Below are 17,081 nucleotides of genomic sequence, written 5' to 3'. Positions count from 1 at the left end.
TGCAAGACTCTCCTGTAATGATTGGACATGTGCTTAGAAATGAAATAAGAACGATGAGTGTGTCCATTTGCACAAAACCGAAAGGGCCCTGAGATTCAGGCATCTGGAATTATACCTACACCATGTCACCAACAACAGAAAGACATTTCACATTCGTTGAAAGTACTAAACTGAGACCGGCTTTGTTATTTTGTTGTACCATATCTTACAAGCTACCTGTACAGGGTATGATCCGTCCCTCCAGTTCTGGCTTATCACAGTTCAGCTTCTACGGCACAATCTTGTGAGCTTTCATTTTTTCAATCCACGATGCGAATGACTTTTCGGAATTCCTGAACCCCAAAAAGCCATGCTCTTTGCTCTTATTCATACTGTCCAACACGGGCATCATACCCAAAACAAGGTCAGCAAACCACCAAACCCCAACCTCCTGCAATTTGGTGGGCTGCAGTTGATTCTTCCTCACTATCTCTTCCCACACACCACTTTTGTCCTTCATCTCATCCACCAAGCTCAACTTCTCACCCTTCTCCTCAAAACCATACTCCTCAATCCCAAATTCCTCAGCCAACACCTTCCAAAGTTTCTTCCACCTAAACACATCCCCATTGTTGATGTTAAAGGCTTCGTTTTTGGCATTTGGATCCACCGCGGCCCATATATGCTGCTCCGCAATCAGATCTGCATCCGAAGCCACCGCGTAATATTCCCAAGCTTCTTTGCTGCCTGGAAATAGCAGTGGTTTCCCCTCGTGCTTACATATTGAAGCATAAACACAAAGAGTGCCAATTATGTTCATCAAGCTATACGGGGAAAACCCGAATATATGATTGGGCCGGTGCACCGACCAAGTCAGGCCCTCTTTCTTGTTAGCCTCTTCGAAAAGGATGTCCTCTAGGGTGTAGTAGAAATTGGGCACATCAAGTCTAGGCAACTCCTCCGTGAAAGGCTGATCATGGGCTTGGATCTTACCAAGAGATTCGAACGGCCCAACATAGTGTTTGGTTCCAGTTTGGAGGCTGATGTGGCGGAGATTTGGAGCCGCTGGGATAACGACACGTAGCACGTTGCGGAGCATAGCACCATTGGCCTCGCAATTCTCAATCTCAGTGGCTTTACTGGTCCATGTCACGTAGAAGATGTGTGTGACATCGATTAACCGGGAGAGCTTGGTTTTGGTGTCTTCTGGGTCTGAGATATCGCACTGGATATAGTCAACGGGATGGTCAGCATTCCAATTTGGGCGCGGACGACGTGCAACACCGTACACCTTCCATGGACCGCCGGGCGTGTCCGCGAGTGGAAGAATCTCAGCTAGGCTGTTGCCTACTATGCCCGTCACACCGATCACTAGCGCAACACTTTCGGTGTCATCTTCTGTTAATTTCTTTTAATAGTTTTCCAGAATCATAAACATATTTAGTAAGAAATATATTATACAAAGATATATAAATCAGACAAAACTTCTTTAGGAGTCTTATTTTTTTAGTTCCAAATACTTTCCTCCATGGTGAAAATTAGGAACATAAATTTAATACAAGCAGGAGAAATGTAAGAGCTTTATAAATGGCAAGAGGGCTAATTCTTTTAAATTTTCCTTTTTTTAAAAAAAAATTCTTTTAAGTTCTTTCTTGTAAATTCGGGGAACATAATTCTAATATTTGAAGGATAAAATGGAAAAGAAAAAAAAAAATCAAAATAGAGTATAGAATGAGTGAAATTATTGACAAAGAATTTGCCGCATGATTCTTACCCTAACAGCGCCAACAGCTCCAGCCCGCCACCAGCTCATTTTAGGGATAATCGGTGAAGGTCTTGATCAAGATACCAAAGATTTAAACTCACTGGATGAGATCGAGTCGAGAGTAGTGTTTCATAGAGTCATTTTCTTCTTCTGCTGCAATTCTTATAGGGACATCGATCGGTTCGCTGTAGATCTAGATCTATCTTCACACATGACGCAAGCTGTGACATATATATCTTGTAAGTACTTAGAAGGCGGTGCTATAGTCAATCAGTCATTCAAATTCAATTTATCCACCTATCCATGATAGTCAAAAGTTGCTTTGGTAATTTCAGGAACTTTCTGGTTAGGTTAAGATTACTGAGAGTAACTTATTCACAGCTTTCTTATCAACCGAAATCTCTTGCAATTTCAGGCTCAGTGGAAATCAGGATGCTCAACGTTTGGTTCCGTGTGCTGCAAGCCAAATGCCGAGGCGACTGGGATCATGAGCCCCTCATTAGGTGTTTGTAAGTTGCCTCAACTGAATGCTTTTGATTTTCATAATTTCATTTGATTGAAGGAAACTGAATCTCTACATTGTTTCGCCTATTTGAAGAAAATGTAGACAAATCACATGTAACAATTAATCATGTTGACTATATTCTTGATGTTTAAAATTTAGAGGGGAATTAGGGAACGTTCATGAAGCAGATCACAACCAGACTTTTGTTGATGGTAAGTGTTTGAGCTTGTTGGCAATTTGGCATTAGGGAACGAGTTCAGAAATTAGATTCCAATCAAATTAGGAGTATTGAATTTGAATTTGAATTTGGATTGTCAGGTTTCAGTTACTAAAAGTCAAAAGTTTACAGCAGTACTGCTACATTGCTATCAGAAAATATATCTAGAGCTAGTATATGGTGTAGAGCTATAGAGATTTTGTCTGTAATTGCTTGTGGGTGTTAATCTGCCTAACTCATCCACATTGTAACGGTATTTAGTAATGTTCCACCTGAATATGGATAGTACTACAGCTTCTTTCCTTTCCATTTCTTTTCAAAATTTGTTTAATCAAATATGGTTGAGTGGCATGGTGCTCCCTCCTCTTTCTTAAAGTTCTCTCTTGTCATAATCTCAAAATTAGTAAAACAAGATTTGTAGAAGCTGCTCTAAGTGATGAACTTAAAAAATTTCGACGCAAATTTTTCGTATTTTTCGACTTTTATAAATCCTAAAAAAGAATCAAGTTAAAAAATTTCAGGTCCGTCAAATTTAGAATTACTTAAAAATCATAATTTGAGAGTGAAAATATTGCAATAAGAAAAATAAGAATATATAATTTTGGCAAAAAAATAAAGTGTGCTTAATTATAATTTTGGACCAAAAAAAAAAATTCTACCCTTTTGCTTTTTGAATGATACTCTAAGTATCACGCGCGTAGTTTACTAGTGCAACGCTAGCTTAATCCAACAGGCTTAATTAGCACATATATATCACTTAAGACTCAACATAATATATATGATACCATCTTTACATCCTTCTTGTCCTTTCCTGCTTCCTTCTGCTACAATATGCAGTGCTACTTCCTTCCTTTACCATATTATGCATTAAAGGCTCTTCTAAAATAGTGGACAGACCTGAAAAAGACACGGCCAAAAGTGAGTGAATTATACTTGCTCAGAGAGAGAAAACCCTAAAAAAGTTGCATACTGTCACGCATGCCATGTTAGAATGAAAAGAAGAAACCAAACCAAAGCAGTATCAAAGTCATTTGAATTTCAAAAACGCATCATTCATATCTTGTACTGTGTATCTTAGTAATTGATATAATATGCGAGTATGAAACTTACATTTACCTTTGTTCTCCATCAGAATCTTCATCATTTCATCATGGTTTTCTTGCTGATTATGATTGCCACCTTCATTGTTACCCTTATTACCTTCTGATTCTTGTACCTTTTTCACTTGACTGGTAGCCATGGTGGACCGGGCAGTGGCGAAAATCCATGTAGCGTCCATCTGTTTGCTGATCATCCGTGCTGCATAGTACGGAATCTTAACCCTCTGGCTACTCTTCTCAGACTTGATACACCCATTGATGAACATGACACAGTCCATCAAGCTTTCTCTGGTCAACCCTTTCATGTCATAAGCCTGTGACCTTCTCCACAGACTTTTCCCATGAGAGTTTGCTGGACTTGACAAGCAAAGAGCTCTGGTGGTGTCTCTAATGGCGGAATCTGGATCCCTAAGCAGCAATTGACACTGAGCTCTATTGCTATAGAGTACCATTCTCTCTTTCCTCAGCCTTATTGGGCACAAAGCTAATGCCTCAGAGTACTTAATTAGAGCTTCCTCTACTTCCCCTTCACAAAACAGATGATTTGCTTCTTGTTTTATCAAATCCACCAAAACCCTTCTTTCTTCCCATATTTCTCCGGACAACAAGACTCTTTCTTTCTTACTCCTCTCTATTAAACTCCATAGCTCTTCTAAAGCTTCGTTCTTGTTTGATTTTCTCTGCTTGTAATCGAAAAGAAGTGTTTTTGCGATTGTTTCCCCTAAGTTTGATCTATGATCTCCAAGGCTTCTGAGTTCAACCAAATCAATGAGAAACAAAGCAGAAATATCAATAACGTTGTACCTTGTATCTGCGTCTTTGAGAAGAAGCAAAAGGCAATCAATTCCCATGTACTGCCAATCATCTGAAGACCTTGACAAATTACACAGGCGCTCTATGACCTCTTTCGATTCAGCTACTTTTCTCCTCCCGTATTTACTGTAACACAAAATTCTAATGAGTCCAATCCCAGCCGGAGAAGCTTGGTTAGCCAATAACCCACCCCACATCCCACACAACTCTCTCAAAAACTCTTGCTTGCAAATAAGTTTCAAAGCCAGAGGCCTTTGTTTGCAAGCAAAGCAATTTAATATGTATAGAGACCAGCACTGGAGTTGACTAGCCCATTCCTCAGCCTTGGAGTTCTCCATCTCTAAACCTCCAATACCTCTCGTTACCAAATCACAGTGGTATTTTAGTCTTTTGCTCTTATCCGTCACTCCCACAAAGCTAGCATACACCACATTAACACATGTAGAAGCTAGTTCCATGGCTAACCTCACCATCTCCTCTTCGTAATCCGCAACGAGCTTGAAAGTCTTCTCGTAGCTCGCGAGGTGCCCGAGGGCTCGAACAGCCACCCGCTGCTCGACCCAACTCATCTTCCCTCTCAGAAGCTCGAGCAGCGGCGGAATCACTCCCGACTCGGCAGCTATTTTTGCGAACTCGACTCGGTTCATGGTGTAAGATCCGATGACGTGAGCTGCGTAGTAAGGGATGTATATGTTCTGGTGTTTTTGGAGCCAACGACTACTCTGATCTTTGATGCCTTTGTGGATTAGTCTTGCCATGCACTCAAAGATGCCGAGGTTTGGGAACTCTTGGTCGTCAGGGTGAGTCATAGCAATGTGCCATAAGCTGCTCAGCACCAGAACATTTTCTTGGTCGTCTCTGAGAGGCATTTGCTTGAAACAGGTTGCTAGAGTGGCTCTCCTCTTGAAGGAATCTGGTTCTTTCATTGCGCAGAAGAAACAAAACTGAGTGGTGCAACCACCATGTTCCTTCTCTTTTTTGCTCATGAAGTCCATGATTGAGGGACAAAAGGTTTGAGTTCGGGGGGATGGATTTGAGTAGGGTTTGAGATTATGGAGAAAAATAAGTGGGAAAGGAACAGGTTAAAAAGGTGAGAGGTGGGCGAGGGTTTGAGCTTTGGTGACATTAACGGCGCATGTATAAATAGGATTTAAAATCTCGTACTTTTGAAGCAACTCTTACTTTTGAACTCGCTGTGCCTTATTTTCAAGATAGGTTAATACCTCATGATCATAAAGTAGTCTGGAAAAAATTAGTGTATGACTGTCGCATGTTATTTGTTTGTTATGCACAATGATTTCTATATTTGAATTGAGAATGTAAGACTTATCTGATCTAATTAATTTGAAATGTTTTTCTGAAATAATCAAGAATTTGTCTGGGACAGAAAATCAACTTACATGTCATCAACAATCCTAATTTATGTCTCTACCCTCATTTATTTACATCCGAATGGAAAACCAATATCAAGAGAATTTAGCTATAATTGTTGGAAGCCAGTTTATAATCTTAATCTGGCTGAGTAACATATTTTCAAACTGCATGTTACCAACTATATTTTAAATTGCTCGTTAATGGGAGTATTATATATTTTTCCTTTCTCCCATGCTAAACTTCATGCTTCCCAGATTGAAAAGCAAGTGGTCCTCACTTCTTCATTCTACATGTTTTTTCTGTGTAAACCTTATTTTGTGCAAACTGAACAAAGGTTTACGTAAGCAAGACAGTCGATCCTCAAAATCTAACCAAATAGTATGCATCCAATAAACGTAAACCCTTGTTCATAACAGATAGCAAGAAATCTGCTTTTCTTTGCACATTATTTGACATGATCATCATGTTGTCTGCTTGAACTAGGTAGATGTTTCTTTCAGCTTTTCCTTGGTCAACAGGTCTAATGCTACTCTACTCCTCCTCTTGATCAAAAGCTACTCTAAAAGCCAAAACCCATCTCATATTCTCCTATTTTCTGACTTATAATAATGCAGCGAATGTGCGCATTGTGATTACAGATATATTTCTTGCTAAATGGAGTTGAAGGATCAGTTCAGTGCTTCTTTAACCTGCACAAGCACAATGTGGTTGTGGTGTTGTGGTCCCTTGTTCAAACTCCTAAACTTGATGTCCTTGAAACATATATTAAATCCATAACTAGAAAATTAATGCTTTAAATTATAAGCTGTGATAAGGATAGAACTATAGAAGTGGTATATGTACAGATGAAAAACAGAGTTTAGTACAAATGGTGGAGGTCTCAAGAATATGCGGCTACTATATAGCATACTATACAGAGATAATAGAAAGCATGAAAACCTGAAAAGAGCAGAGAGTTTAATCTTGACTACAAATGGTAATTGGGAATTAAAAAATACGCTTCTATGACTCATGTACCTAACTATGAATATGCCTAGTATATTGCCTGTTGGTACAATTGGCGTGGATATTAGATGCATTGGTTCCTAAGCTCATGATGATGAAGACTAAGCAGATCATAATCTAAAGGCAAGCACCATACTATATGCGTGCGATTGAGACTTTGAGTCAGAGAATGAAAGACGTATTCAATCATCCACTGAATATTTACAAATTCAGACCCTTGTTTGGTGTGCAAATTGGATTGGATTATTGGATATGCAATGGATGTGGTGCAGGTTATATTGACAAAAATCTTTAATTATTCATCAAAAAATAATAAAGGAATGGAGTTGCATGTCATGAGAGACAGTATACTTAGGCTTAAACAAAGATTAAGCTGGGCATGCATATAGTCTGTAGTCCAAATCCTCAACTTATTATTCTTAGCTCTGCGGTCTTGAGTTACTGTTGGTTTGCATCTTCATCCATCATGTTTGCACTCAATTCAGCATACTTTGCAAGACCATTCTGCACAAGCTCCAACCCCAAGTTCCCCATTGGGGTGGTAATACACGTACTGGCCCTATCAGACTCAAACAACCAGCTGTGGATTAGTTCCACACCTTTCTAGAACGATATGCACATATCTGTTCAACACACCCACTTCTGTGAAATGTTCAGCTTCTGCTGCATATAACTCTTGATCAGCAATAACAGGTACTACATATTCTTTTGTTGTTATTTCATTAGGTGGTGCAATTGGATTACCAAGAATAGGTTCATCAGTTTCTTCTGTTTCCAAACTAGGCCGTCTTTCTTAACTTCTCATATAAAAACTCACTTTCAAGAGGGTTTAGCTATGATTTTACCTCATTAGTTTCTAGCTTTTGAAGTCTAATGAATGCTTTTTAATCTAAATGTGTTGATGAGTCTGTGTGAGTACATATCTGGCCTAGAGTAGTGAAGGACATATAAGAAGCAATGAGCAGGAATGAGGATGTTACCAACTATATTATAAACTGCTGATTTATGGAAGTAGTATACATTTTTCCTTTCTCCCATGCTAAACTAGCTTCATGCTTCCCACATTGAAAAGCAAGTGGTCCTCACAAGTCTCTTACCTTCTTCATTCTTCATTTTTTTCCTTGTGTAAACCTGAGTTGTACAAACAAACAAGACAGTAGATCCTCAATATCTAGCAAATAGTATCCAAGCAATCTATGTAAACACTTCTTCAAGGAAAAAAAAAAAAAGCATAGTATTTGACATGATCATCATGTTGTCGGCTTGAACTAGCTACATGTTTATTTCCTTTTTCCTTTTTCAACAGTCATAATGCTACTCTAATACTCCTCTAGATCACTCAAAAAGCCAAAATCCACTTCTATTTATTCTTCTACTTTCTGGCTTATAATAGTGCAGCAAAATACATTGTGATTACAGATAGATTTCTTGCCAAATGGAGGTGAAGGACCACTGCTAGCTTGGAAATGGTATATGTTCAGTTCAGTGACTCATTAACCCTGCAGAAGCAGAAATGTGGTTGTGGTCCCTCACTTGAACCTTCAAACAACTATTAAATCCACATATAAATAGCAAATTAATGCTGTAAAGTGAGATAAAGAAGTGATATATGTGCAGATCAAAAACAGAGTTAGTACAACTGGTGGAGGTCTCAAGAATATGTGGCTACTATATAAACATACTCTATTAGATCATGGAAAGCATGAAAACTTTAAAAGAGCACATTTGGAGAGTTCAATCTTCTCTAGAAATGGTAGCTGGGGTTAAATAAAACACTTCTGCCACTACATGACTGTGCTTGGTAATTGTTAAGTATGTATTAGGGATGCAAAGATAACATGATGATAATGTGCTTAGTTTATTGCTTGTTCATATTGGCGTGGATAGTAGATCCTTGGTTTCAAAGCTCATGATGGTGCAGATTGCAGACTGAATCTAGATGCACCATATTATACTGGATTGAGACTTTGAGAGAAGGACACACATTCAATCTGAAAAGGTCTGTTTGGTTAGACTGGATATGCAGCTCATTAGATTGAAGGAAGAAAAACTGAAATCAGAGGGAAAAAATTGAACTCATATTTTGCCATTATAGATACAATGTATTTTGTAACAGAAACTGAAAGATAGTAGTTGAGAAAACAGTTAAGTTATCAATCCATCTTTATTTGAATCAAAATTTGATATAAGAGTGATATATAGTAGTTGTGACGGAAATTAGTTTCCATCACTAGTATAACATATTCATCACTTGCCAGCAGCCTTTCTTGCAGGAGGAGCTCTGTTCTCATGATGATCAGACTCGTAATAATCATGCCACATTCCCTGGCGGAAGGTTTGTGCTTTTTCCTGGAACTCTCTCAAGGTACGAGACTTCCAAGACCTCTTCTGGTTATCTAGACTAGCAAGTCCATTCTGAAGCATGGCAGCATTTATACTGTCATCATTATCTTCTACCGCGAAGAGAGTTACCATAAGAGCTGGTCCGGTTCCCTGGCCTTTAGCAAATTTTCCTCCGGAAATATCCCTTCCCTCAATCACGGCCGTGAACTCTTTGTCCAATGTGCACTCACTCAAATACTCTCCTGCTTCTTGACCAAACTCATCCTCCAAGCTTGGGACAGTAACATGTGCAAGGCTGCATAGCTGAGCAAGACCAGGTGCAGAGGCAGCAGAAGTGTTAAGAGGCCGTAACTGACTGTAAGGGACAGCCTCTTGATTACCATAGTCAATGTAGAACACTTCAAACTTGTCTTTTCGCGCATTGACAATCCTAGCTCGGTTCCAAGAATTATCTGCACTAAACTGAGCAAGGACAATGTCACCCTCCCTAGGATTAAAAGCGTCACTTCCAGAAGGAGCTTCTTCAAGGTTCAAAGAAGTAAGCTGTTGCTGAATAGAGGCACTCTTCTCGTCCCCAACTGTCTGCACATAAAATTTACCTCTATCCAAAACTTCTGTAATCACTACCTTTAGTTCTTTCTGTTTGTTGGGTTTTCCTTCAAAATTTTCCCAAATTTTCAGCTTCTTCGTTTTTGCATTTTTCATAGCTCGTTCAAGAAGGTGGCCATCTTGGACCTTGTCACTGCCACCAAAGGGAATATATTTGGCAAGGCCAGCTTCAACGAGGGTAATTGACACATTGGTCCCCGACTCCCATAGAGTTCCCAAGAAAGTTCCGTTTCTATCAACAGTCTCCACTTCAATCTCAACATCCCTCTGCATTAATCTTCGCCTCATTACTGCAATTGCTTCATCCGAATAGGGCTCATCGCGACCGGGACATCTCACACCGGAGAGAGAGAAGGAAATGCTGCACGTCTCCTTGGGAATGTATAGTTTAAAACGATGACCGCTGAGGACATATTCCACAACTGCAGAAACTCTCCTACTTCGCTGCAAGGATGGCAAGACGTCTCTTGCTTTCTTGGCCGTTGCCATTGTCAAGTCTGTCATGTGCACAACGGGGGCCTCCTTGGAAGAATGTAGTCCTTTCTTTCCAGCAATAGCGCCTGATTCGGCAGCAAGAAGGGCATCATAGTATCTTGATCTCTCCTCAAAATCTCGGTGTTTGATAACAGTGCCGAAGCCAGATGCAACCACAAGCTCAGCAACGTTTTCCTTAGCCTGGTTGCTTTTATCTTCCCCCTCAGCCTTAATAAAGACTGATCCGAAATCTATTACTCTGGAAGAATCTGCATCTGCTTGGCTGACCTTCCTTGAATACTCCATTTGAACATTCACTTGGCGTCCAATAAGGCGTGTCCTCAGCAACTCCTTGGCTTCACGTGCATATGCAGCAGGCTCATCACCTCTACGAGGATTTCCCATCTTCGGACACCAAATACTCGAAAGATTGACTCTCCGCTCTCCAGAATCATTAGCCACAATGACACATTCCCCACTTACAACCTCCACAACTATTCCTGTGAAATTCTGGTCATGAATTGGCTTGGAATTTGTAGCTGGGGGTACAAAGTGTGTCCAAATCCCCAGCTTGTTTTTCTTAGCTTCAAGCTCTGCAGTCTTGAGCCGCCGGCTTGCATCTTCATCCATCACTTTCGCGCTCCATGGTACATATTTAGCATAACCATTCTCCACAAGCTCCAGGCCCAAGTCCTTTTCGGAGTCTCCATCGGGGTAATACACAGAGCCTATCAGACGGCTGAACTTATCAACACCTTCCAGAACAATATGCACATCTCTATTCAACACACGAGACTCCGTGAAAAACTTGGCTTCTAGTGCGAAAGGATAAGCATTAGGTCCAATGTAGGGCGCCTGAGTTCCTGCAACAATGACACGGACAAACTGAAACTCCGGAAGCAAGTGAGCCTGAACAATACTGCCCTCATCAACCTGCTCGACAATAGCTTCTATGGGCTTGCCCTTGTTTGCAGCCAACAGAGTCTTCATGGTCTCTAAGTTGAGTTGGGGAGGTAGAGTCCTAATGGATGCCTCCGCCGCACCTGGAACCGTGCTCCAGCGACCAAGACCTTTATTAAAGGCTTGATCCATGTGAAACTGCAGCTCACAATTGTAAGGAGTTGTGCTCGGTGACGTGACAGCTGCCCACCCTTTTTGAACAACAAGGGCTGCAACATTATTGTTTTCAAGGAAAACAGAGCCAACGCCCTGCTCAATGCTGAAAACCACCTCCTTTCCGATGCAGAGCTTCCTCAGATACTCTCTGCTGTCCCATGCAAAAGGCTCATCATCAGTACTGCGATCTTTACTGGCCAGTTTGGGAGCACGAACTGATAACAAAGTAATACTTCTTTCCTGTAGGATTCCGGTCTTGTCTGACTGAAGGGCCTGGATGACAAGGGAATCGCCTGAAGGAACAGCCTTGACTCTGCCCCTATACCATTGTGATGCCATTGGTGTTGACTACTGTTTGTTTCCAACTCAGAGAAGATTGTGAGTATTGTGATGCCTGGATCCAAGTATTTATAGGAGGTGGTGTGACTTGAGAATTGTAATTTCTAGTTCGTCATGGAAACCTTGGAAGAGAAGGCAAACTCAACCAAGGTAATATGCTTGTTCCTTTCCTGGTCCTATTAGAATAACTCACTATGTTGAAACGTTCCAGATTAACGTCCCAATATAATCAGTTCTAAACTCCTATTTGGATACATACTCGGAGCTAGGGTATAGGGAGTCCTTGAAAGTTGAGGATTCTTTCTATCTTGTTATTGGAAACTTGGAAGACAAGGCAAACCCACTAAATGGTGTGGTTGTTCCTTCGTTTCATGATACTTGTGAGATTGAGAATCTGAGATTTACTTCCAGATTCTTCACTACAAAAATTACTCCTTTTTCTTAGTGGAATCCAAATCTGAGGAGGATTATTATTATTATTTTTTTTTCGTTAACACTTCATGAAGAAATACTTTGGGCCAAAATTTCGGAATGGGAATATAAAATTAAATAAATAGATATAAAACTGTGTGTGCAAATATAGAACGGGAATGCTAACCTCAAATGTGGTTAATTTGCTGCGATGGTGACTCAGCGTTGCTTGAATGGTCTCCACCCACATGGGATACGGTGACGGTGGCTGTTCGATGGGTCTCAATCTGACTCTTACATCACCGCCGATTGATCTGCCGTCCCAATTCCCTCCATTTTTCAGATTCAGTGACGGTGGTAACTGCAGTGAGAACTGCAGTCTTCTCAAAAAAAAAAAAAATCCTATTATGGACCGTAGTTTGGATCAGTGATGTGGGCCTGAGCAGTGGGCTAGGTCAATTATCGCAATGCAGTAATATTTTTTATTTTCATGCCAATGCATTAACTTCATGTGCCTCTAGTTACTTCGAGTTAGAAGCTCAATGCGCAGATCCTATTCCAATTTGGCGTAAGAACGTACTTGAAACGTAATTATTTGCCTTCAGTCAATTTCAGTAGTCTAAACAGATTTAAAAGGTAAAAAAAAGAGACAATTCAAGTCCAACAAGAAGATACAATTTCTGCACTAACAAACTGCCCTATAAGTCTATAACAATTGAGATCATAGCATAAATGAACAGAATGCAAAAACTTGAAATCAAGATTTCTTGCCTTCATAGCAGGAATTCAAATTTCAACATAAGATCTTCAAGTACCATAGTGAAGGCATTCACAGATATACAAGAATCTTAAGAGAAGTGTTTCCATGGAATCCTCATCTCAGTATACTGAATTACTGATTGATTCTGAATGAGCTCCCTTAGACAGCTCAACCATCCCACCAAAAACCCCACCCTGACTCCAGAATAGCTTCCAGTTAGGTACAAAAATTTTCCAGCACCCGAGAAAATCTACAGATCACAACTGTCCTCTATGTACAAGGTTGACGTACACTGATCCAACACGAGTTCTGCATTGCGACCCAGCTTTTAACTTATCAACCTACCTTTGAATCTTTGATATTGTCAGTCCAATACAACTACAGACCTTTCAAATTTGTGCCTTCGTCCTTCTAAACATCCATGTTTCCCATTTTCCACACAATATTACTGACGTTGGCGTCATGAGACTTTTCGAGTGCAGCAACTTTGGAACGATATGCAGCTGCTGCCATGGTGTTCTTTATGGCCTGACCCTGAGGCAGCTCACTGGTTTCACTCATAGAAGAAAATCTTAGCTCAGCAGGGGGGATAAAACAGTCTACTGACAACCCAGGGACATTGAATGCCACTTCCTCAATTGTCCAAGCTTCTTCCATCCTAGTCTTAGTATGGCTCATTGCAGTTTCTCCAAACCTGAAAAGAGTAACTACTGAACGCCCTGAGTGAGCAATCATAATTCCCTCCACAGGCCTATAATCATCAAGGAATGAATTGATTGTGGTCTCCCAGTACACAGCATCACCCCCATGGTTCTGAATGCGGGTCAAATGAGAATCTTCCAAGTGTATAAGAAGACCTGTTTTCTGGCTGAAGTAGCCAAATAAAACATGCCTTATGATCTCTGCAGGCCCTTCACTCCTAGCTTTCAAAGTTAAAGGATCTGTGCAAAGCTTGAGGATGAAGCAATCCTCGCCATTGATCTTCTTTTCACCAATGCATCTTGAGTTGGTAAACATGCTAGCAGTGGTTCTCGGGTCAAGTCCCTATAAAAGAAATTGAGTAGGCAAAGTAATTATATATTATGCATGTCAAAAGCAATCTCAGCTGAACAAACAGTGGATGACAAAAAGACCAGAACTTTAATTACCTGAAGTGCACGCCGCAAGGGTCTAACAGGCCCTTTAGCAGTGTGTGCACCAAGCCATGGCGTGTGCCTCCAGACAAGCTTTCCATTGCAGCCAGCATGAACCTTGCTGCCACCAATGGCCAGTTCCACATACCACATATCTGGATGCATCTGCCACAGGACAAATCCACCTGAATCTGCCGCTTTGGAGGAATTGCGGTTCTTCACGACCTTGCCAGCTGTCTCAAATTCAGAAGCTACCATCTTAACCTTTCCCATAGCATAAGCATTGTGAATCGAGTTCTGAAGCTTTTGACCCCCGGACGCTGCTGTATATTGCTGCAATATATACTGAGCAGACGAAGTTTCCTGCAACAGCGTTCCACAAAATCAGGGTATAATCAAACTGGAAATGAATCTTCAGACACTAGGTATCAAAAACTTAGATTACACATTACAACGCAACACCTATAAAAGGCATAAAATTCAGCAATTCCAGCAGCAGTTACTTCCTCCCATACATTCTACAAGCACTATTACTTGTCTAAAAGAAAAAAAAAAGTCAAACAGAAATCGACAACTGCAAATGGGTTCAATTTTTGATTTTCAAGAGGGGTATGTGAGTAAAAATGAAAAAAGAGGACACGCAGTGCTCGATTCCGATGAGGTTTGCTTCTTTTACCATCGTTTCTTTTTTTACTTTTTCCTTTGGTAACAATCAAACCCAGCATGCGTGAAACTAAAGCAACTCACTTTGAACAAAATCTCCAGGAAACAATCAACACTCCCACCAACTTTCATAGATCAACATAAACATGCATGACCATTTTGTTGATCTGAGGCATTAAACTTCATAACTCCCAAATTTCATAAATAAATTTATACCCAAATTTGGACCATAATACTTCTCAACAAGTAGAAGAAAAAAAAGAGACTTAGATTGCAGTAAATATGACGCATGAAAAACTGAGAGGGACTTACAATGGGGGTGTCCTTAATACTGAGATGAGGGAAGGGATCGACTGTGCTAACGTGCACAGGTCCCAAGGGTGCACCCAAAACCCCAAGCAAGAGCCTCAGATCCGACCTCTTGTACGCCGACGAGGAGCACGCAACGGCGGGAGCCCTGCACAGCTGGCCCTTCATCCAGTGGCCCCACTTGCCCTCCATCTTGGAATCATCCTCGCCGTCCGTCCCATCCGGGCCTTCCTTCAACGGCGACAGCGCCTCCGCCGGCGGCCTCAGCCCCCCGGATCTCGCGACCATGAGCTGCTCCGCCACGTGGTGCCTCCTCCTGCGACGCAGCAGAGCCGACATTGGGGACCCACTCCTCGCCGGACTCTTCGACCTCGACCTCGACCTCGACGGTGACAGACCCCTCACCACATCCTCCTTCAGCGCCGAAAAGAACCCCTGCTTCCTCTCCATTTTACGACTCTGCCACTGAACTGAACTGAAGATTTGGGCTCTCAGGAAAACGAGAAACAAGAAGAGCAAAAGTGATGGGTTGTGGGTTTTGAAGCAATGGAAAGCAAAAGTGATGAGAGACAGTGAGAACAAAGCTAGGCTTGGTTGATACAAACTAAAGCAGAGAGCTTTTTGATTTTTGAGGACCGAGAGAGAGAGAGAGAGAGCAGGAGAGAAAAACAAAAAATGATTAAAGAAATGAGAGAAAAATTTGCCGCGAGAGACAAGCACAGTGAGGACAGAGCTGCCTGAATTCTTCCAAGTCTGCGCCTCTCTTTTTTTTCTTTCCTGATTCTGCGCCTCTCCTTTTCTTTTTTCTTTCCTTTCTATTTATTTAAGTCTCCATCACACATTCCGATCAAAAAAAAAAAAAAGTCTCCATCACACAATAGAATTTATTTATGACCAATCGCAATTACGAAAATTCTCCTCACAAAACACAAAGAAGATCTCAGCCTTAAATACGCTCTCTCTTTGCTTACAATACATGCAAAGGAGATAACTTTCTTTTATAATGTCTAAATACATGAAGAAAAATGATGCATTTAGTATGTTTTGGTAGCTTAGTCTATAAGTTTGATTTATCTAAAATGGCATATGACTTGAGCAAAATTTAATTAGGCGGTGCATTATTCTCGACATTTATTACTGTTGTCGAATAGTGGATACTGGAACTCGAAATTTAGTACGGAATCGTAAATGAGATATACTGATAGCTATTTTTTTGAAAATACTGATAGCTAATGAAGCAAGGTAACCGATCAATTATAGTAAAAACAAGGTAAAACTAATTAAGGCCACAACTTTAGCAAGCATCTAATGCAAATTAATCTTTAATTTGGTGAGGAGAATTGGGATGTATTTCACTCTCAGTTTCACTTTATCTTTTTTTCTTTGTTTAGGTGGTGGATTGGCCAACCGGCCAAGAAAGGAGCAGGGTTGGTCATATCGACCTTTCTCATTTGGTGCCTTCTTCTTCCTGGGGACAATAGACCCTAGCTTCTAGTGTTGTAGGGTTGCTACAATACGACGACGCTCTGACCATCATTTTCTTTCAAAACCTTTTTGATTTCTGAAGATTGAAACTGGGAGATTGGGTGAAAAATCTTTCTCGTGACCTATAATATAGAATGGCAGAGACGGGGGCTGTTGGGTTTGGCGCCATTTTAACAACGGTCAAGTGTGTCTTGGGGTACGGTCAACACGGCAATTCATGATCAGATCTTTTAGTCGTTGGCTTCTTGTTGATATTGGAATTTAAAAAGAAGAATAAAAGAAAGAAATAGATAAGAGAGATCGATGATGAACACAATTGATGTCTGTTCTATTTTATTATGAGCGTGCTGCGTGCTTTGCTAATTAGCATGATTCCAAAAACAAAGAATGCGTATCTATCATGATGAGAATTGAGAAGTGTTGTTTAACGAAAATTAATGACCCATCCAAGATCATTATAAGGTGCAAAAGTTTTGGTTGCTCAAGCTAAACCTTTTGCCAAGGATCATGGTGAGAAAACAGAGCCTTCCATGCCTAATTATACTATTTGGTAATTTGGTTCGCAGGTTGATTGCTTAAGAATATGGTAAAAAATCAATCTTTTACTATTTTTTTCCAAGTCTTTTGTGTTGGGTAACATACGTAATCTTGAAGGGAAAAAAGTCAAAAATTACACAACGA

At 40.6% G+C, this 17,081-nt stretch overlaps 4 protein-coding genes and 1 long non-coding RNA gene across 9 annotated transcripts; 1 reads left to right on the top strand and 4 right to left on the bottom strand.

Moving 5' to 3' along the window:
* Positions 1-94: 94 nt before the first annotated feature.
* LOC112169761 (3-oxo-Delta(4,5)-steroid 5-beta-reductase) lies at positions 95-1,937 on the bottom strand. Its single transcript, XM_024306815.2, has 2 exons — positions 1,754-1,937; positions 95-1,387 (listed from the first exon to the last, which is right to left on the bottom strand). The coding sequence occupies exons 1-2, from the start codon at positions 1,790-1,792 to the stop codon at positions 269-271; spliced, it is 1,158 nt and encodes a 385-aa protein (XP_024162583.1). The 5' UTR covers positions 1,793-1,937; the 3' UTR covers positions 95-268.
* On the top strand, positions 1,862-2,773 carry LOC112169765. Its single transcript, XR_005801767.1, has 2 exons — positions 1,862-1,983; positions 2,160-2,773. It is a non-coding gene; the product is annotated as an uncharacterized LOC112169765 (long non-coding RNA).
* Positions 1,875-5,643, bottom strand: LOC112169758. 4 transcript variants are annotated; one of them, XM_040508829.1, is made up of 3 exons: positions 3,577-5,643; positions 3,252-3,363; positions 1,875-1,965 (listed from the first exon to the last, which is right to left on the bottom strand). In XM_040508829.1, exons 1-2 carry the CDS (start codon positions 5,372-5,374, stop codon positions 3,257-3,259), a joined length of 1,905 nt encoding a protein of 634 aa, XP_040364763.1. In that variant the 5' UTR covers positions 5,375-5,643; the 3' UTR covers positions 1,875-1,965; positions 3,252-3,256. The 4 variants fall into 4 exon arrangements, with proteins under 4 accessions (XP_040364763.1, XP_040364764.1, XP_024162579.1 ...); XM_040508830.1 differs by having other exon boundaries at positions 3,583-5,641; XM_024306811.2 differs by lacking the exon at positions 1,875-1,965 and having other exon boundaries at positions 3,218-3,363.
* Positions 5,644-8,912: 3,269 nt separating this feature from the next.
* On the bottom strand, positions 8,913-12,603 carry LOC112172613 (ribonuclease TUDOR 1). Of its 2 annotated transcripts, XM_040509128.1 has the most exons (2): positions 12,238-12,603; positions 8,913-11,448 (listed from the first exon to the last, which is right to left on the bottom strand). In XM_040509128.1, exon 2 carries the CDS (start codon positions 11,274-11,276, stop codon positions 9,006-9,008), a length of 2,271 nt encoding a protein of 756 aa, XP_040365062.1. In that variant the 5' UTR covers positions 11,277-11,448; positions 12,238-12,603; the 3' UTR covers positions 8,913-9,005. The 2 variants fall into 2 exon arrangements, with proteins under 2 accessions (XP_040365062.1, XP_024165782.1); XM_024310014.2 differs by having other exon boundaries at positions 8,913-12,603.
* A 186-nt stretch (positions 12,604-12,789) lies between these two features.
* LOC112173526 lies at positions 12,790-15,734 on the bottom strand. Its single transcript, XM_024311160.2, has 3 exons — positions 14,919-15,734; positions 13,959-14,306; positions 12,790-13,854 (listed from the first exon to the last, which is right to left on the bottom strand). The coding sequence occupies exons 1-3, from the start codon at positions 15,363-15,365 to the stop codon at positions 13,222-13,224; spliced, it is 1,428 nt and encodes a 475-aa protein (XP_024166928.1). The 5' UTR covers positions 15,366-15,734; the 3' UTR covers positions 12,790-13,221.
* Positions 15,735-17,081: the final 1,347 nt, after the last annotated feature.

This window comes from Rosa chinensis, chromosome 6 (genome assembly GCF_002994745.2).
Source record: "Rosa chinensis cultivar Old Blush chromosome 6, RchiOBHm-V2, whole genome shotgun sequence".
NCBI lineage: Eukaryota > Viridiplantae > Streptophyta > Magnoliopsida > Rosales > Rosaceae > Rosa > Rosa chinensis.
Note: the sequence above shows the minus strand (reverse complement) of the source record. Positions and strands in the feature narration are given on the sequence as shown.